General features: G+C 37.4%; 1 protein-coding gene across 3 annotated transcripts in view; it reads right to left on the bottom strand.

Annotated features, from left to right (window-relative positions):
- The window catches only part of PAPOLA (poly(A) polymerase alpha), a 64,568-nt gene that overhangs the window by 36,792 nt on the left and 5,698 nt on the right, over nucleotides 1–22,078 (bottom strand). For all 3 annotated transcript variants that reach the window (XM_004055667.5, XM_055361899.2, XM_031001604.3), the window contains exons 2-6: nucleotides 10,154–10,327; nucleotides 9,311–9,377; nucleotides 4,927–5,008; nucleotides 2,780–2,889; nucleotides 2,313–2,366 (exon numbers count right to left, since the gene is read on the bottom strand). In XM_004055667.5, coding sequence (XP_004055715.1) covers nucleotides 2,313–2,366; nucleotides 2,780–2,889; nucleotides 4,927–5,008; nucleotides 9,311–9,377; nucleotides 10,154–10,327 — 487 coding nt within the window. The remainder of the gene's footprint in view (nucleotides 1–2,312; nucleotides 2,367–2,779; nucleotides 2,890–4,926; nucleotides 5,009–9,310; nucleotides 9,378–10,153; nucleotides 10,328–22,078) is intronic.

Raw genomic sequence — 22,078 nt, 5'->3', positions numbered from 1 at the left:
TTAATCACAATTATCAAGTTTGATGTATTAAGTCTGTTAAATGCATCTACTGGATATAGTAAGTCTACTAAATACATATGCTAAATTAAAGTTAACTGTTTAGCTCTTCATCTATATGAATTATAAATTGATTACATACTAAAAAGTACCCAAATTTAGGCAAATAGCCTTATATTCAGCCAAAAATACCTCTCAATAAGGGGAGATCTCATTATACATGAGAACTTAATAGTACTCAAATATAAGGCAAACATCCTTACATTTAGCCAAAAATAATTCTCAATAAAGAGATCCCATTATATCTGAGAACTTTTATGTCTATAGTACTACAGTATGTTTTTCCAACTGAGTTTTAAGTAAAACAAAAACACTGGGGAAAGTACAGCCTAAAACAACCAGAGTTAAGGCTAATTTTGAAGACATAGAATTCCGCTGACAAAATTGTTTCTTTTCTAAAGGAAAGGTGAGAGTGCAAAGAAACAGCACAGCTTTGGTAGTTATCCCTGAGGGTATGATTTCATGTTTCCAAAAATGTGGATGTTGCTGTAAACAAGCCTTTTATAAGATCACTTTTTTTTTGTTTGTTTGTTTTTTTGTTTTAGACAGAGTCTTGCTCTGTCGCCCAGGCTGGAGTGCACTGGCAGGATCTTGGCTCACTGCAACCTCCACTTCCCGGGTTCAAGTGATTCTCCTGCCTCAGTCTCCTAAGTAGCTGGGACTACAGGCACACGCCACCATGCCTGGCTAATTTTTTCTATTTTTAGTACAGACAGGGTTTCACCGTGTTGGCCAGGACGGTCTTGATCTCCTGACCTCGTGATCCACCTACCTCGGCCTCCCAAAGTGCTGGGATTACAGGCATGAGCCACCGTGCCTGGCTACTAGATCACTTTTCAAAAAGCAGTATTTTAGGAGCACATTTTAAAATATCATTTAAACATACCTACAGAAAAAAAATTGTACTGTTACACAAATAAGTACTTGTGGTCTAGGATAACTGTTCAATGAAAAAGAACAGATTTCAAAGTCTCCCCCAATTTGGACAGAAATAAAGATTATAGGCTCATAAAACTAGGTAACTGAAAAAGCAACTCAGTAATAATACTGACACATTTTTTAAAGGATGGAATTACTTCAAAAAATATTGAAATGTGAAAATGATTACTAAATTTCCTAAAATATTATGTTCCTAAAATATTATTTTTTAATACAGCATGTATAATAGAAAATTAACACATTAAATGCTTTAAGTAGCCATCTAACTTTCCATCTTGATCCTGTAAAGTTTACAAAGTTAGGTCAGGTCTCCTTCCAAAAAAATGTCCTCTTTGTCAGTAATATTCTTTTTAGGAAAATGAGGCATCAACTTATACTTTATATTACAGATTATTTTTATGTTTACTTAAAACACTGACAGTAAATCAAAACTACATGAACTTGATAATCCTTTACCAAATTTAACATTTTATGTCTACTTATTAAGGTCAGTCACTTGACTTTTCATAAAATACAGAGTTGAGCGTCTTATGCAGCAACCTTAGATGCAGCCATTTTTTTGCAAAATAGTACAACAGTGAATTATCTTTTTTATTTTTTAAAGAGATTAAGTCTCGCTACATTGCCAGGCTAGATTTAAGCTCCTGGGCTCAAGAGATCCTCCTGTAGCAGCTTCCTGATAGGTGCACATCACTGTGCCCAGCTTCAATAAATTATTTCTCTTACAGTTTCCAAAATGTTACAATCTTCACTTTATTATCTGTGACTTTCCAGTACCATTCTGTACAGAAAAAGTAATGAATTACTAAAGTTGCCTCACTGTCAACTTTATTCTCATCACTTTAATTACACAACCGAAAGCAGCAAGGAGAAATGAACATCATCTCAAGAATTTGAGTCCATAAATCCTCCCCTATCGGAAGATATTTCAGCACTCACACTTTTCTCCCAATTTTTAAATGAAGTCAAAGCAAAGCGTTACTTGCAAAAACACATTATGCTACTGCCTTCATGAGACTAAAAGCACACAAAACTGGCATATGGAAAAGCTACCAAAAAAACTTTTTTGTAATAGCATTTCAATCTTAAGGTTTCATTACTTCTGTTTTAGCTCCAAATTTCACTTGGTATTTTTAAAAAGATTTAAAATGGTATATTCTACAAGAATAGGCAGTCACTTCCATTTAAAAGCCTTAATTGTTATTAATATCACAACCAACTCACTAATTATAAACTTTAAACCAAGTTTTTAACCTATATCAATCAAAATTAGTGACAGCACATAGCAAGAACTGTCAATTTGAACTATACCTTACCTCTATCCCATCAAAACAGAGTTTAATAACTGGTACGAATGCCTCTTCAACAGCCTATAAGGAAAGTAAACAAGTTTAGGGTCTCTGAAACTACATTTTAAGCCTCTACTAGTTTTAGTACTTTAGCAAAACACCTGACACAAAAATAGCTAGCTTTAAGACTGGGCTGTTCAATCAGACAGATCAGAAATCAAGGTTCAAATATTTTACTTCACCCACTCATCAGATGTATGATTGTGGCCAGATTATTTCATATTTATTTTGTTTGCCTCAATTTCCTAATCTGTAAATGAGTTTATAATTTTAGGCTTGCTGTAAAGAATAAAACACAAACACATATGCCAAGTGCTTAGAAAGGTTTGGCAAATTGCAAGAACTCAATAAATGATGGCTATATCATAAAATTCACTCAACTGACAAAATAAATGTTCATAACTCATCCCATTTCACCCCGAACATTTACGCACTCTTAAATCTTTTACTTCTTCCTGTAATTTCAACTTATCATAGAATGAGGTGAAAAAGTCACTTCGATCAACATGTCTTGGTGCAACACACAACGCATCAATATCAGCACCTAAAAAAAATTAAGCCCATCAACCACTAATTAATATTACAAGAAAATTATTTTGCATCCTATCATGGTAGTATTTGATGTTGAGAATCTGTTTAACATACTGGTGAGCTTCTAAAAATGTTCCACCCCTTACTTAAAATTACCAGTCAATGGAGGACAAACATGATTTTAATTGATGTGGTATATTTTGATCCTGCAGCATCCTCTATTTATAGTGGCCCAAGTAAACTGGGAGCCCAAAGAAAGACGGCTCAGCAAGTACTTTCATGGTGGAGAGGGAATTATTCAAACATACACCCAACATCTTGATGTCATTAGTCATAGCCATGTTCATTGGTTAAACAAAAATAGTTTTCCTCTATGTACTATGTATTTGGTGCTTATAGGTTCTCTACCAGGCCCCTAAATGGGACCTACAAAATAAACTTCAAGCAGAAGAATCCAAAGAAGTAGACAATGGTAAAATATTTGTCATTAATTCAGTGCTTGATAAGAGGCCAGCGCTGAGTACATAGGCAGAATTTTAAAAAGGAGAATTAAAATCAATTGGGGTCATCAAAGGGAGAGATTAATGTGGAATCAGGTCAACAGTCATTTTCCTAAAAGACAAGATGCTGAGGTATGACTCTGAAAGCTATTTATTAGAACAGGAAGAACGGTGTACAGCACACAGGATATATCAAAAGTAATGTACTAATGGGACAGAGTGATGGGAGATGGAGAGAGGAAAGGATACTAGAAAACAGACAACACTATCTTGGCAGATACAGTTCATGGTTAAAGAATACAGCCTCAGCTGGGCGTGGTGGCTCATGCCTGTAATCCCAGCACTCTGGGAGGCCGAGGCAAGTGGATGGCTTGAGCCCAGGAGTTCGAGACCAGCTGGACAACACGGGAAAACCCTGTCTCTACCAAAATAAAATTTAAAAATTAGCCAGGCATGGTGGCGTGTGCCTGTAGTCCCAGCTACTCAGGTGGCTGAGGCCTGAAAATCACTTGAGCCCAGGAGGTGGAAGGTGCAGTAAGCCAAGACTGTGCCACTGCATCCAGCCTGTGCAACAGAGCAAGACCCAAAGACAGTACAGCCTCGGGATGCCTGAGTTGTACCTACTCTGCCAGTAGAAGGTTGAGAAAAACTGTTCAAGCTTTATTGCCTCTTTTAGTCTCAGGCTCCTGTTTGTTATGTGAGAATAACAGTACTTGAAGAACTAAATAAGATAACGAAGATCTCAGTACTCAGTGAAAGAAAAGAAGCTCAATAAATGTTCTTTGCCGTGGTAACATTTTTATTGTGTATTTATTTGCATAGAGGAAATAACTACAAGTATAAACTATTAACTGATTATCATTGGCTATGAATACACATTTTTGGGGTTTGCTTTTGCTTAGCTATATTTTATAATTTGTCTATAAAGGTATTAGCGGGGGGCATCCATGAGTTTTCTTAAAAGCTAGAATTCATTTTTGTTCTATTTCCAGAGTGATACTCTTCTGGTGAGGGAAAATGATATATATGCAGATAGCAGCACTGTACAAAAGAGCTCTCCAACAGAAAACTACTCTGTATCTGTACTTTCCAATGCAGTAACGACTAGCCATATGTGGCTACTGAACAGATAAAATGTGGCTACCTCTACTGAAACTCTGAGTTTTTAATTTATTTATTTACTTTTTCTTGAGACGGGGTCTTGTTCTGTCACCCAGGCTGAAGTGTAGCAATGCAATCACAGCTCACTGCAGCCTTGACCTCCCTGGGCTCAAGCAATCCACCTGCCTCGGCCTCCCAAAGTTCTAGGATTACAGATATGAGTCACCACACTAAGCTAATTTCATTTAATCTTAATAATACTTTTGGACAGTGGCGATATAGAAGTCAGCATTATTTTACATCTTTCTTACTGAAAAATTTAGACTCCTCAAAGCACTCTCTCTTCCATGCAAGCCTAAGCTATATGATACACAAGTAACTGAGACGGGTATGTCATAATTTTTAAGAACTAAAGGGTCCCTTTCTAAGAAAAATGAAATAATACTTACCTTTTGTATGCACTCCTAATCTGTAAGATCCAAATGTAAAAATTTTTCCTCCAACATTTTCAATTACAGATTGTGGAAGATTCTGTTGAAACAAAAAATGGTTATTTTGCCAGTGGAGCACAAGGGAAACTATTCAAATGATACTATACTGGGGTGAGGGAGTGGATCCAAGAAAGATTACAGTGTAAATTTATATAAAGGGTATTCAAAGTCTACAAAAGTTCTTAAAAAATACCAGCCCCTCAGATCAATCATATTTGAAATTCAAACAATTTTCAACTTTTAAAGAGGTTTATTCTTTATTGTTAGATTCTTGCCCTATTTCTAGAAACTACTATAAAGAAGACTGTGATTGAGAAGATCACGTAATCCCACAGGAGCACGTTAGAATCAGGGACTTTATTCATGACAAAGATGCTGTATATAAAATGAATCACCAATTTAGAGTATAATAAAAACATATTCTGATTGCTTTAAAGAAAAAGATTATATTCAACGATTTTTACCAAATATCCCACAACATATTAGAGTATTTTTTTATCATATCAAAAGTGACTTGAAAGCCAATAGTAGCCACACACAGTGGCTCACGCCTATAATCCCAACACTTTGGGAGGGTGAGACAGGCCAATTGCTTGAGCCCAGATTGAGACCAGCTTCGGCAACATGTGAAACCCCGTCTCTACAAAAAATGTTTTAAAAATTAGCTGGGCATGGTGGCATGCACATATAGTCCCAGCTAATCAGGTGGCTAAGGTGGGAGGATTGCTTGAGTCCTACAGGTCGAGGCTACGTGAGCCATGATCACGCCACTGCACTCTAGCCTGGGCGACAGTCAGACCCTGTCTCAAAAAAAGAGAAGGGGAAGGGGAAGAGGGGAAGAGGGGAAGAAGGGAAGGGGAAGGGGAACGGGAAGGGGAAGGGGAACGGGAAGGGGAAAGGGACAGCAGAGCAGAGAAGAGAAAGCCAATATTGGTAAATAATTGCTTAGTTTTTTAGATTTCCAAAAGGCTTTAGTGAAGTAATTTAGAAACAACTAAATTTACTTTTCTTACTCAGAAAGAGTAGCGTCATCAGGAAGAGGGAGAAAGCATTCAAAAACTGCCTTCCTGGCCCTGGCACTAGTGTAAAGTCCCAAGCTTTACAGTTTAGTATTCAATGGCCCTGCTCGTAAGAATGACAAGGTCTGTCCAAACAAAAACAATTTTATGAAGTGTTTAGTCAATATTTCCTTTTACCTAACTCCTCAGTATAATAAAATATCTATTCAGTACCAAAACATGTAAAAGACCACCCCCCTTCCTCTCAAAAAAAAGAAAAAGGACATAAAATGAAGTGTTATTTCATACTCCAAAAAAACCCTAAAGCCAAGTTCTAAACAGTCAGAGACTCCTGTTTTTTAAGAGCATATTTAACCATCACTATAGACACTAATAATAGACAAGTTATGTGTGTAATTTTTTTTTTTTTTTTTTCTGAGACAGAGTCTCGCTCTGTCACCCAGGCTGGAGTGCAACGGGCGCAATCTCAGCTCACTGCAACCTCTGCCTCCTCGGTTCAAGCCATTATCCTGCCTCAGCCTCCTGAGTAGCTGGGATTACAGGCGCGCACTACCACGCCCAGCTAATTTTTGTATTTTTAGTAGAGACAGGGTTTCACCATGTTAGTCAGGCTTGTCTCGAACTCCTGACCTCGTGATAAGCCCACCTTGGCCTCCCAAAGTGTTGGATTACAGGCGTGAGCCACTGCGCCCGGCTGTAATGTTGTATTTCTTAAAAGTAAGCAAAGCCTTTGTCTTCCTATGTTTAGATATTTTAAAACCTCAATGGCAACGCTGACCTGGTTATTTAAAATTAGCCAGCAAGACGTGTGCACAAGTAGCCTACAAAGGAGGTGAAGGAGAAACTATCTTAAAACACTGGTCCACAGACTTCTCTATTAAGACATAACAATCTTTTGAAGAATATTCTCCAATGGTACTTTCTGCAAGGATGTAAATATTCTGTCACTGTTATCACTTTTGTTGAGCACCTGAAATGTTGCTAGTGTAGTCAAGAATCTGAATGTTTAATTTTAATTTTTATTTAGTCAAGAATCTGAATGTTTAATTTTAATTTTTATTTAAATACCTGGCTGGTGACTACTGACTAGTATATTATAAACTACATTTTTAGATATTAGTATGTTTATACCTATTATCATCATTGTAACCCAAAAATTAAGATTTCTTAATTCAGGTCATGGAAAAACATTTTCACTTGCAAAATCTTTTTTTCATTTTTAAGAGAAGAGTATTAGATGTCAAACAAACCAAAAACAAAATCTTATTTTCTATCAGAAACTAAAATCAGTAAGAAACACATGGTACGTAAAGTCCACAATTTAGAATACTACATTTGCTGAAGTTTAATTTGTATTTTGAAATATACATATACATTGCATAAGTAAACAGTACTATAAATTTCATTAAAACCAAAAGACTACAATTTTTCTTTTAAGTTGACACCCTGTCTCCCTGCTCTATGAAATTTTTCCTTTACCCTTGGTTCTCTTTTCAACCTTTCAGTTATATTATAGATTAAACACGGATTTTGTACTACCCTGGAAAAATTACCACTATTTATGTTATTTTTTTAAATGGGTCAAATGAACTCCACACACAACTCTACAAATACATTTTCTCTACCAGAAGAAGCCCAGCCATGTATTTATGAGTTGTATGTATGAGTATTCATAATGAAGTGTTAGAAACTCAAAGGGGCTGGGGCAGTGGCTCACCCCTGTAATCCTGGCACTTTGGGAAGCCAAGGCAGGTAGATATCTTAAGCCCAGGAGTTCGAGACTAGCCTAGGCAACATGGTGAAAAGCCATCGCTACAAAAAATTAGCCAGGCTTGGTGGTGCCCACCTATATAGTCCCAGCTACTCAGGAGGCTGGGGTGGGAGGATTGCCTGAGCCCGGGAGGCGGAGGATACAGTTAGCTAAGATCATGCCACTGCACTCCAGTCTGGGCAAGAGGGAGACCCTGTCTCAAAAAAAAAAAAGAGGACAGAACAGTACCTCACGCCTGTTAATCCCAGCACTTTGAAAGGCTGAGGTGGGCAGATCACTTGAGACCAAAAGTTTGAGACCAGCTGGTCAACGTGGCAAAAGCCCATCTCTACTAAAATACAAAATTAGCTGGGTATGGTGGCACACACCTGTAATCCCAGCTACTTGAGGGGCTGAGGCAGGAGAATCAGTTGGCCGCAGGAGGCACAGGTTGCAGTGAACCAAGATGGTGCCACTGTACTTCAGCCTGGGCAACTGAGCGAGACTGTCTCAAAAAAAAAAAAAAAAAGAAAGAAAGAAAGAGGCTAGATGCAGTGGCTCATGCCTATAATCCCAAGCACTTTGGGAGGCCAAGGAAGGTGGATCACTTGAGGTCAGGAGCTCAAGACCAGCGTGGCCAACATGGAGAAACCCCATCTCTACTAAAAATAAAAACAATAGTTGGGCATGGCGGCGCCCGCCTGCAATTCCAGCTACTCAGGAGGCTGAGGCATGAGAATCACTTGAACCCGGGAGGTGGCGGTTGCAGTGGCACCACTGCACTGTAGCCTGGGTAACAGAGTGAGACTCTGTCTCAATAAAGAAAGAAAAAAGGAAACCCAAAGAATGTTATTACAGAAAACTAAATAGGCCAGGCAGTGGCTCACGCCTGGAACGCTAGCACTTTGGGAGGCCAAGATGAGAGGACTGCTTGAGGCTAGGAGTTTGAGATCAGTCTGGGCAACACAGCAAGACTCCACATATACCATTAGCCAGGTGTGAAGGGACATGCCTATAGTCCTAGCTACTTGGGAGGCTGAGGCCAGGAGGATTGCTTGAACTCAGGAATTTCAGGTTACAGTGCACTATAATGGTGTCACTACACTCCGCTTGAATGACAGAGCGAGACCCTGTCTCAAAAAAAATAAATAAATAAAAAATAAATAAATAAATATTCAGTTTGAATAATACCTGAAAATCTTTTTTAAAAACTAACTGTGGCAGAATTTCTTAAAAGGTAAGAAGAGTCTCAAATATGTTTAAAGCACCTTTTTAGAGAAACATCCATTATTTCTGTGAAGAGTGTAAGTACTTTACGATTACTGAGTTTCAGTTTTCAAATGTTCCAAACAAAGAGTACTATACTTATTTTTAAAAATCGCTTAACTCAGTTCAGTTTTTCCTGCTTCCAAATTAACTAGAAAAATAATGTAAAATCTGTTATCAATAGTCTAAAATTGACTCCACATTAAAGACTCCAAATCCACTCAAATAAGAACAGGTTATATAAGACACTTGCTGTGTTCAGTTGGCTATATACGAAATTATTTCATATACAAAAAAGTTGCCTTACCTTGCTTTCACTGATTTCTCGTATCCACTCTTTTACCAGGTTATTTAGTTTTCCCAAAATTAAAATCCTGTTGATAAAACAATTATCAATCAAGTATTCCAGATCATTACTGATTAAATTTCTTAAAGTTTTAAATAGGCGTTCTTCCTAAATTATGAGTTTTTAAGCAATCAGAAGCACAGTATATTGTAGTTAGTGCGCACTCGCTCGCTCTCTCTCGCTTTCTCTCTCTCTCTCTCGCTATATATATATATACAGGCACTGTTACACTGAGTAAGGCATTCCTCTTTCTCCAGGCAATTCAGTACTATAATAACCAAAAGCATTAAAAAATCAAAATTAATTCTTCAGAAAAAAAAAAATAACATCAAAATTAAGGGAAGAGAACTCTATGTAGAAAATAAAAGTTTTCAGCCAGGTACGGTGGCTCACACCTGTAATCCCAGCACTTTGGGAGGCCAAGGCTCAGGAGTTCGAGACCAGCCTGCACAACATGGTGAAACCCCATCTCTACTAAAAATACAAAAAATTAGCCGGGCGTGGTGGCGGGTACCTATAATCCCAGCTACTCGAGAGGCTGAGGCAGGAGAATCGCTTGAACCCAGGAGGCGGAGGCTGTGGTGAGCCAAGATCACACCATTGCACTCCAGCCTGGGTAACGAGGAAGACTCTGTCTCAAAAACAAAAAGTTTTCTCTCTTAAGTATCCCTCTTCTCCAAAACAGATATATAGATCTGGGCAAATAACCCTGGCCTTCTAAGTAAGTAGAGAATGCCTCAAAATTAGTTTATGTCAACATTAATAAAAGTTTCTGAGTTAAAAAAATATAGAATATCTATTTACCTGCGCTGCAGTTCCTCTTCCTCTTCAAAAACCCCAAAGGGTTTCAATGTCTCAATTAGTTTCTGTGTAAGTACGCAGTCAGTCTCCTTGGGGGCTGCTAAGCTGATAGGAGAAGTAATGCCATAGTGCTTCTGTGGCGGTTGTGTTTGTTGTGATCCCTGTGTTGTAACTGGACTATAAATAAAATTGGATACAATTACTGCCAAAATAATTATACAATTTGAAACAAATCAGTATGACCAGAAAAACTAATTTAGTAACACACATTTCTAAACATGATTGGTTCCCTGCAATACCCCCAAAATTTTTATGACAAAAAGTGACCAAAAGCGAGTGACCAAAGAGAAAATCCTGCCCCAAGGATTTTAACTGTCACTGCTTAAACATCTAAGTTAGAATCCAGACCAAATACATTGCTAGAGAAAACACTAATTCAGAATATAGTAAACTTCTGAGAAATTTCACCTCTTGAAAAGAAGCCAAAATCTGTTTCTTAAACATTGATAAACATGCTACAGAAATGCTATTTTACCAATATAAGACATTCCCCAAATGAAACCTGGCATCTGGCTTACAATGAACGAAGTTCATAGATAATGAAGCAAATAGCATAAACTTAAACAAATTTGAAGGGAAAGAACTGAATATAGTTCTTTCCCTTAGGGTGAATATACCTTAAGCTTGTTGATGATCTTTTTAAGAGATTTACACTTCGATAATGATGCTAGTCTAAAAGGTTTATTTTACACACACACAGCTATTTTATCCATTTTAAGATAAGTTCCAAATTTGTAAAAAGGCATAGCATGCTTTAAATGCTTAGGAAATAAATCTGACTCAATCTTTTTTCATAAATATTTTTTCATTAAATTAAGAAGTCAACATAATAATTTTAAACTAACAGTTGAATAACATACAAAACCAAGTACACAATAAGGAAACACCCAAAATCTGGATCGGTTATTTCTCCCAAATTCCATTCCTTAAGAAATTAAGTGTTTATAGGCCAGGTGTGGTGGCTCACCCCTGTAATCCCAGCACTTCAGGAGGCTGAAGTGGGAGAATGGCTTGAGCCCAGGAGTTGAGGCCAGCCTGGATAACATGCTGAAACCCTGTCTCTACCAAAAAAAAAAAAAAAAAAAAAAAGTGTATTTTACACACACAGCTTTTTATTTTTTGAGATGGAGTCTCGCTCTGTCACCCAGGCTGGAGTACAGTGGTACGATCTCAGCTCACTGCAACCTCTACCTTCCAGGTTCCACCAATTCTCCTGCCTCAGCCTCCCGAGTAGCTGGGACTACAGGTGCATGCCACCACACCCGGCTAATTTTTATATTTTTAGTAGAGACAGGGTTTCACCATGTTGGCCAGGCTGCTCTCGAACTCCTGAGCTCAAGTGAGGCCTCCCAAAGTGCTGGGATTACAGGCATGGGCCACCATGCCCAACCACAGCTACTTTTTTTTACCAAGTTCTAAATACAATTTCTACTTTAAGTTAAAGTGTGATAATCTACATATGCAATAAAGGCCAGGCGCGGTGGCTCACGCTTGTAATCCCAGCACTTTGGGAGGCCGAGGTGGGCGGATCACGAGGTCAGGAGATCGAGACCACAGTGAAACCCCGTCTCTACTAAAAATACAAAAAATTAGCTGGGCGTAGTGGCGGGCGCCTGTAGTCCCAGCTACTCGGAGAGGCTGAGGCAGGAGAATGGCGCGAACCTGGGAGGCGGAGCTTGCAGTGAGCTGAGATCGCACCACTGCACTCCAGCCTGGGGGACAGAGCGAGACTCCGTCTCAAAAAAAAAAAAAAAAAAAAGCAAAAAGCAATAAAGTGCTAAATCTAAGAATGCTATGCAAGTAAGGCTTATGATACCTTTACTGAACAAATCCACTGGGTTCTGGTCTATACTCCAACTGCTAGACTGTTCTGTAATTTGTCTTGTGATATCAAGAAAGATCTAAGAATGCCAAGAAGCCCATACTGCGTGTTACTAATTAGCTGCTGGACTGCGTGTCATCTATTTACTGTTGCCTGGTCTAGTTACATATTGTCTTAATTTTAATTCAGATTTTATAATAACATTTACTGAATAAATATGAATCAGATTTATCTCTTGCAGAAATTAATTCACATTAGATCGTTTCCTCCTGCCCCTTTAATCTAAGTTGCATAGCTACTCAAAAGCTATAATGTTAATCCCCATCAGCATTAAGCATTTGCTGAAGACTGGACCAAGCATGGTGTCTCACACTTGTAATCCCAGCAAATTTTGGGAGGCCGAGGAGGGCAGATGATTTGAGGCCAGGAGTTCAAAGACCAGCCCAGCCAAGAAGGCGAAAACCCATTTCTAATAAAAATACAAAAATTAGCCAGGTGTGGTGGCATGCTATAATCTCAGCTACTCAGGAGGCTGAGGCAGGAGCATCGCTCTAACCCAGGAAGTGGAGGTTGCGGTAAGCCAAGATCATGCCACTGCACTCCAGCCTGGGCAACAGAGCAAAACTCCATCTCAGGAAAAAAAAAAAAAAAAAGCATTTGCTGAAGACAAAATAAAAATGTTCTGTTTTCCAATCATATGTAGCATCTCCTAAGGTTAAAATATACACATGAAATGTAACTGAATTCATGTCTTGTTCATCAGACACAGGTTTTTTTCCCCCAGTTTTATTGAGATATCACCGACATACCAAAACTACTGAACGTAATTAATGTATATAATTTGGTGAGTTTGGACATATGCATACACTTGTAGTTCCATTAGCATAATCAAGGTAATAAACACATCCATTACCTCCAAAAGTTTCCCTGTGTACCCCTCTGGTTTTCTGCCATTAGAGCACGCAACTTGAGATCTACTCTTAAATCTTCAAGTGCACAATACAAAGTACGCTTACCACATATCCTAACGTAATTGTATTATCTTGTGTTATTCATTGCTTCATGAGTTTTTCTGAATAAACTACAGTCCTTCACAATTATCCTGGGATTATGAATGCTTTTATAAATGATTTTAACACAAGTAAAGCCAGAAAAAGTGTAAAAACTTTATTTTGTCTAGGCTAGATCTGGTTCAAGCAAGGAGAGCTTTTAAGTCAAGTATAAGCTGAAATTATACTTTTGTAGCTTCAAGCAATAAACCTCTATTTTTGTTTTGTGCGAGTAATATGTTTCTCTGCATTCTTTTCCATTCTCAAGGAATTAAATTCATTACCAGTTCAGTTTGGATCATTAAAAAAACAAAGAGTATCCACTGTAAGATTCCTAAATCTTTCCATTTTTTTCTTACTCAAATCTTTAGGCTTTCATTGTCACAATAAACAATGCTTGGAAAGCTCCTGTCTACTTTAACTTTCTCACTAGAACATTAGAATACAGGCCCTGATTTCTAAACGCGCACAAGACTTGTTCAGCCTAATTTGAAAAAATATTGATTACACTAACATTTTGATGGGGAAATAACTCAGACGCAAGCCGGAAATTTTTATTTACTTTATTCCAAATGTAGGCACATCATCTAGCCTCAGTACTACTTTCTGTCAAGATAAAACCACATGTGTTCCATCTAATTCAAGAAAGAATATATATGAGCCAGGCACCATGGCTCATGCATATAATCCCAATGCTTAGGGAGGCACAGCAGGGGAAAATCACTTGAGGTCAGGAATTTGAGACCAGCCTGGGCAACACAGCAAGACACCCATCTCTATGAAAAATAAAAATTAGCTGGGCTTGGTGGCACATGCCCGTAGTCCTAGCTACTCAGGAGGCTGAGGCAGGAGGATGGCTTGAGCCCAGGAGTTTGAGATAGGAGCCCAGGAGGGAGGGAGGGAGGGAGGAAGGAAGAAAGAGAGGGAGAGAATGAGGGAGGGAGGGGAAGGAAAGGGAAGGAAACAAAGAAAGAAAAGGAAAAACTACGTTAACATAGACCTACCAAATAAAAAGAAACAAATGCATACTCTGAAATTTACAAGATACTTGTGTCTCCAATAAAAATGGCTCAGCATGAGCGTAAGGAGCTAGACTAAGAATTCTAGGCTCCCAGATGTTTCAAACGTCCAAAGTAGAAACATTAAATATTGTAACACTTTAAATGGAAGTGAAGATTTTCCATTTAACATTAGAAATTAAGTAGAGTGATAAAACAATTTAAGGAATCTTTTTGTTGCTGTTCTCCTTCTAACAAAACTATATACTCCAATATTGGGCAATTTGGAACACAAACCTCCAAAGATTAAGGATTCTTCTGCCTTACCTATGCACTGACACTCTCCTGGAACCATACACCAGACAGCTACCAATCCCAAGAATGCAAAGTTCCTCCTCCCATTCTTGAATGCACTAGACATCTGCCCATTCTAGAAACATTTTTACCAGTATTTAATTTTCTTCAGACACTATTCTACTTTGAAAAATAAACTTCTACAATTTACGTAACACAAAAAGGAAAAATACAAACCAGACATATAGCTGCAGTATTTGTGATTCCTTAAAATGTCTTCCTGGTTTTTAATATGAAGAACACTGTGCTTTGCTTGAGCAACTGGTCCATTTTCGTCTCACCAACATAATTAATATTTACCTTCAGGGTACTGCCTGAATTCTTAGAGTGCAACTGGCAGCCATCTAGCAAGCTCTCTACTCTATAAAAATACAAAAGTTACTGTATTTCCTTAAGAACTATTTTTAGTAGCCTAATATTTTGCTCCATTGTGTATCTATCCTTATTCTTCCTTTTCATCCACATCTAATGCAAACATCTTGCCAGTTTTTAATATTATGACTAAAGCATTCTTAAAAGTCTTCATCCTTTCTGGATCAGAGTTACACATAAATACATACCTACATCTAATAGTACATATATGAATTCTGCCCCCTCTCAAAACCACAAAAAGACAGCCAAACACTCCTCCCCCTACAAACACACCTTTTCTTACAGGTTCAAGGTAATGTATAAAGAATTTTCAGAACTCTTCTCTCCTTAGAATACGAGGAGTTTTCTTTATATTTAAATTATTTTCATCAAGGCAAAGTTCACATAGAATACATGCCTTTTAATTGTTTTAATTTTAACATTCTATATAACAATTCATTTTCAACTATTCTAGTTCTGATTCTTGGCAATCTTGGTCCCAACTCCTTTCCTTCTACTCCTTTGTCACATGGTTCCACCATGCATATTACTACTAAGTATGTCTTCCTAAAATATAACTGTATACTAAAAAACTGTGACTTCTGGTAACAGCATTCAGGACAGACTACAAAGTCTGGTCTCAACTCAAAAACAATCTGATAAAAAAGGGAGAAAGCAGGCCTGATTTCACTTCTGCTACTCGTCATATTACTCTGGTTTCATTCTGCCACTAGTTATATTATTCTTGGTAAGTTGCATCTCTGCGGATTTACCTTAGAATTTATTGTATCTCTTCATTACTTTGGATAACAAACTAGGAATTTTACAACTACAACACATAACACTAAAGAGCAGTTTCCAAATATGAAAGTTTTTAGACCAAAGCTGAGAAACAGGTCTTTCCTTTCCCCATGCAGGGCTGTCAAGATGACTCTAATTAGGATAAATATTTAGGAACTTAGAAAGAATAGTGACATTTTTGTTGACTGTTGGCTGTTTATTTTGGCAGGATATTTGTTTCAAAAGGTTAGACATTCGACTTAACTAATATATACAATCTCAACTATCAAGAACCACCTTGGTACAGTAGTTAGAAATCTAATGCAAATAGGCTGGGCGTGGTGGCACACGCCTGCAATCCCAGCACTTTGGGAGGCCAAGGTGGGCGGATCACGACGTCAGGAGATCGAGACCACCCTGGCTGACACAGTGAAACCCCGTCTCTACTAAACATAACAAAAAAAAAAAAATTAGCCGGGCGTGGTGGCAGTTGCCTGTAGTCATAGCTACTTGTGAGGCTGAGGCAGGAGAATGGCGTGAACCCGGGAGGTGGAACTTGCAGTGAGCTGAGATCCCTGCACTACAGCCTGGGCAACAGAGCGGGACTCAGTCTCAAAAAAAAAAAAAGATACCTAATGCAAATAGTGCAAGTTCCTATGATTTGTTAACTGGAGTTTAATGGTCATACATTCAAATAGGCAAAGCATGATCATCTTTGGACATATACTGATAACCATTTTAAATCAGTGAAGACAACTATGAAATACTCAAATGGCTTTGACTGTCCATAGTAAAATCTAAAACCCAGGTGCTATTTCAGAAATATTTAAAAAGCATAAGGCACTGCAAGAAAATAAAAAACATTTTCAGAGCCTTAGTCAAGCAAGACACGGAACGCAAAAGCCATAAAAACAGGTTTACTTACATCAAAATATTCCAACTTTTATATAACAATATAGCACATAAGGAAAGTTAAAGCAAACGATAAAAAGAGAAAATACATGCAACTTATGCCAAAACAGCAACAGTCTGAATACATAAAGAATTCTTCAATCAATTTTTAAAAAAGTTTCACTGCGTATCAGGGAAGCAAATTAAGACAACCTGATTAATGAATAACAAAATTTAATATATGTGGTAAGAATGAAAGACAAAAAACCTCCAATGTTGGCCATGGTGTAAAAAAGAGCCCTTATTCATCACGATGAAAGCAAACTTGTTACATCATTTTAAAAGGCAATCTGATATTTATCAAAATTAAAAATGCACATACCAATTTTAAAAGTTTGTCTAGCAACTTTATCTCCAGCGATCTATTTATTACAAAAATACTAGGACAGAAGGTTCAAACTGAAAGCCATGAAATTGGAAGACATATTCTCTTTAATCACACATTTTTAAAACATAAAATATTACATAAAAAGCTAAATCCCCAGGCCTGGTGCAGCGGCTCAGACCTGTAATCCCATCACTTTGGGAGGCTGAGGTAGGAAGATCCCTTGAGCCCAGGAGTCTGAGACCAGCCTGGGCAACATAGAAAGGCCCCATCTGTACAAAAAGTTTAAAAATTAGCCAGCTGTAGTGGCATGCACCTGTAGTGTAGTCCCAGCTACTCAGAAGGCTGAGGCAAGAGGATCTCTTGAGCCCAGGAAGCTGAGGCTGTAGTGATCTGTGATCACAACACTGCAATCCAGCCTGAGCAACAAGCGGGACTCCATCCCCAAAAAAAGCAAAAAACAAACAATAAAAAATATATACATTTCCAGCCACTGCTAGAGTATGGGTGCAAAGACTGGAAGACAGACCAAAATAGGGACCCGAATTCCGGCACAACAGAAATAAGCTTGAAATGAGCAGTGTCTATCCCAGGGCTATCCCCTAAAAAGGGAGCTTCTTTGGTACTTAGTTCATTCATTTGTAAATTAACTCTCTTGATCTCATAGGTTCTGGAATTTGAACCTTTCTCACAGAACTAACACAGAAAGGTAATCAAGGTTGTTCACTGAGCAGAGTATGCAATGAAGTAAAACTGGAAACCACCTAAATATCCATCAATAAAGAACTTGTTAATTACAGTACATGCTTACAACTTAAAACTATGCCAAAATAAAGCAATGAGATAGTATGTTTAGCAGCATGTGTATCAGGAGAAAAAAAAGTTGCAGAATATAATTACGATCATAGCTGCCATCTACCGAAATTTCAACATAACCCACGTATTAAGTCAAGCACTTTACATTATTCCCAATTTTTTCTAACAACTCTTACTATTAAACTAAGAAAGAAGGCTTGACTAAGTTTACTGGACCAGAATATGAACCCAGATAGCTGATATCATAGCCAATAATAATCATCTCTATACTGAGGCACCTCTGCACATCATTTACAATGTGTAGTCATATAGATAAAGATATATAATTTTTTAATTTTAGAGATGGTGTCTTGCTCTGTTGCCCAGGCTGATCTAAACTCTTGAGCTCAGGCGATCCTCCCTTATAGCTCAGATTACAGGCATGGACCATGACACCCAGTTTTTTTTTTTAACTATTTGTATATTATGTCCATAACACATTCATAGAAACACGATCAAGCAGAATTGAGACTGTAAAATTTTACCTTATATTTTATAAACTTGTTTCAACATGTTAAATTATTTAAAGTAAATATTAATAATCTTGCAAAAGTTGAAAGTCAACTAATTCTACCGTTCACCATTAAATTAGAATAGTTATAGCAAGGAGGCTAAAGTAACCCCCTAAAATGGCAGCAAGGGGCACCAAACAAATCTTCAAATTAAAACAATAATTAGCTTTTGGTTGTTAGCTAAAAACTCAGTTTATGCTAATTAAAACACTATTTTGTGAAATAAACAAAGATTTTTAAAATAGCTTTTTAGTGCAATACTCTGTGGCTAGAAATAGTAAATCCAAAGCAAATATTGCTTTATTTATTGCTCCAGGAAGCTGCTAGGGCGGCCAAGGTTATTAAACATCAACTCAATTTTCCTAAAAGCACTTTTTTCTCATCTACCTTTTGTCAGAAAGTACAGTATTTATGAGGTTGAAATGTACCAAATTCCTAAATATGCATAAAAGACAATGCTAAATAAAATCAGAAATACAAAGATGCTTAAGGTAGTCTCTGTTTTCAATGACAATCTCAAATTTAGTCTGGGATTCAGATCCTTAAACAACAAGTGCAAAGTAGAAGCTTGGGAAAAAAACCATTAAAGAAACAAAGATAAAATCATGACTATGCCAGAAGGTGTACACAGTAAATGATCAGAAAGGAGAGGCGTAATCTAGGCAGATGACTACTAACACACAAAAGGACAGAATATCATATTTTCATTGGTGTTTTCCTTAAATAGTTAATGTTTAAGTACTTTGCATCTCAATTTAATTTTTTTTAATAGAGTCAGGATCTCACTATGTTGCCCAGGCTGGTGTCGAACGCCTGGGCTCAAGCAATCCTCCCACCTTGACCTCCCAAAGTGCTGGGATTACAGGCATGAGCCACCACAGCCTGCCTGTGTCTCAATTTATACAAAACTCATCAGGCACTACTGATTAATCCCCACCTAGTGATATTAGGCATTTGGAACAAGTTGTGGCCCATGATATTAACAGAGTCAACTGCCCCAATTTCTAGCTACTACTTAACAGAAAACACTTTATTATTTGCATGATAGAGTTAAAACTAAAAGCCAAACTTGCTAAATATTCTTCTTTGAAACCAATCAGATAAACTACAGTAACTTATTTAAAGTAACAATTCACCACAGTAGAATTTGCTGTTTAAAGGTCTTAACCTTAATGTGCTCATTCAAAGGACATGAACAGAGAAGATACAAGGGATCTCTCTAAAGTATCTCAATGTGCATTAAATATTATTAGCCAAAATAATACAATCTCCTTTTTCACAAGGTATACAGCATGATAGTAGCTTAGAGGCAAGATTATCGCCAAAATAATCTATTTGATAAGAAATTAAAACGATGGTTAACTGGCCCACCATAAGGTGTTCTGTGTAAGTGGTACTAAAAATATTTAGATCCCACTATATTCTTAAAAACGTACTGCAGGTGGGCCATCCAGCCAATATTTAGTAAAGCAGCAGCAAAGGCTCAAAGATGATGTAATAGTTTGTTTATGCTCAAGGGGAATAAAGTATGTATGATAAAGCCCAAGGCCAAACTGAAAATTCAAGGTTGCTTATGCAGAGAAAGGGTACTTGCTGTTCAATTACTACAATGGCCAAGTTATTTTTCCTCACTTCCAAAGGGTACTTCCAACTGCCCCTTTGCGCACAAGCGCGCGCGCGCGCGCGCGTGTGTGTGTGTCCCTCTCTCTCATATGGCTAGGAGAAACTTAAAAAAAAAAAAAAAAAGCCAAATTGTACACTGCTACATCAACTTGCCAAGTACAACTTGAAAATGAAAGAAATGTAAATTTAATAAAGTATGAAACAGGACCTGAAAAAGTACGAAAGAGTGTGAAAATGTATCAGAAAATAGTCAAGATTATAGTAAGTCAAAGTATTACAGACACTAATTTCAGGAAATGTAATTTAAATGTTTCTAATGATCAAAATGACAAACACTATTCTTGATCAACCTCAAAATTATAAAAACTGCCGTAAAATCCAAGAATCCAATTTCTGGACAAAATATAGAGGGAATAAAAATTTGAAAAATAATTCTGTAACAAAAGAGGAAGAAAGAAATCTAACAGAATGCCTTTATTTTTTCTTTCCCAAATCCTTAGATTTCCACAAATGAGATTGCTATACAGTTCAGCAGGCCTACATACAATCCAAAGATTTAAAAAAAAAAAATGCAACTCCCACAAAAGGTACTGGCCACAACAAAGCGGCGTCTAAGTGGCAAATCTGTGCATGGCTTTAAATAAGAATATATATGCAAATAAAGCCACTGAAAGTAGTCATGTGCCACGTTAACAGAATTCTTCAGTCAATGACAGACCACACATAGAACAGTGGTCCCATAACAGCATAATACCGTATTTTTACTATTCCTTTTGTGTTTACATACATTTAGATACACAAATGCTTCCTAATGTGTTACAAGTGCCTACAGTATTCGGTACAGTAACATGCTGCCACAGGTTTATAGCCTAGGAGCAACAGGCCATATCATTGGTGCATAGGCCTAGGTGCATAGCAGGCTATACCATTTAGGTTTGTGTTAAGTACACTGTTCCCACAATAAAATCTGAAAAATAACACATTTTTACAGAATATATCCAATCATTAAGCAATGCACAAGATCTCAGGTTCTACAGTATGTTACATTCTGTGTATACTACAAGTATACACTATATGTTACTTTTGTTTATATACTTTTGTATATATTTTTATTATGTAAATACTTTGAGATTTACATGTTATACACACAAAAAAAATTGAGCTTGAAAATTAATTCTACTTGAAACTATACAGAGATTCCAACTGGCCAGGCATGGTGGCATGAGCCTCCACAGGAGATGGTATAGTGTACTGGAATGAGAATGGAACACAGAATCCAGAGCTGATTTAAGCCTCAATCTACAATTTAGTACCTTTATGACCTTGGTCAGGTATTCTTTTGAGCCTCAACTTTAACCAACTTTTAGGGGAACCAATTACCTCCTATAATGTTGCTGCTTTGTAAATCATAAACTGACATTGTCCAATTATTTAAAAGCTGCTAGATAATTAGAACCCTGAACATACAGAATAAAAGAGACACACACACCCTCCCAAAATGAGAACTAGCTAAGAAGCCAAATGGTCTCATTTTACCTGAAAGAAGCTAGCTTTATAAACTTGCCTAGATAAAATTGAAGATGAAATTTAATTGTAATGTTAACCTAAAGTTGACTTAGTTACCCAAGAATAGAATGTTCTGATGAGCCAAAACATTTTCAAAGTTGTTATCAAGCCAGAACTGGCTTCTGCCTTAAGAAGGTGAGGAAAACAATCAGGGACAGGAACTGAGTAGGCTCATAAATTTACTCAACTCCAATACCTTGCCTTCCAACTTCTCTACCAAAAAATATGGACTGAAAACATGTTTAAGGTAAAACACCACATCTCAAAACCATAATCAACATTTACTGAGCAGCAATTCAGTACAAAAACTCCAAATTTTAAAATCTGAGAATCAAAATCTCCCACAGTTCTGTTATCTTTCCTAAAGGTTATCTACTATATTGTTTTTCACTGACAACAACAAAAAAATTTTATTTAAATCACAGACGGTTGGGGTGGGCTGAGGTGCAGTGTTCAGAAAACCACCAGACAGTGTTCAGAAAACCACCAGAGGCCAGGCGTGGTGGGCCTGTAATCCCAGCACTTTGGGAGGCCAAGGCAGGCAGATCACCTGAGATCAGGAGTTCGAGACCAACCTGGCCAATACAGGGAAACTCTGTCTCTACTAAAAATACAAAAATTAGCTGGACATGGTGGCACGGGCCTATAATCCCAGCTACTCGGTAGGCTGAGGCAGGAGAAT

This window comes from Gorilla gorilla, chromosome 15 (genome assembly GCF_029281585.2).
Source record: "Gorilla gorilla gorilla isolate KB3781 chromosome 15, NHGRI_mGorGor1-v2.1_pri, whole genome shotgun sequence".
Classification (NCBI taxonomy): domain Eukaryota; kingdom Metazoa; phylum Chordata; class Mammalia; order Primates; family Hominidae; genus Gorilla; species Gorilla gorilla.
The sequence above is the reverse complement of the archived record's forward strand: the minus strand, read 5'-3'. Positions and strand labels throughout refer to the sequence as shown.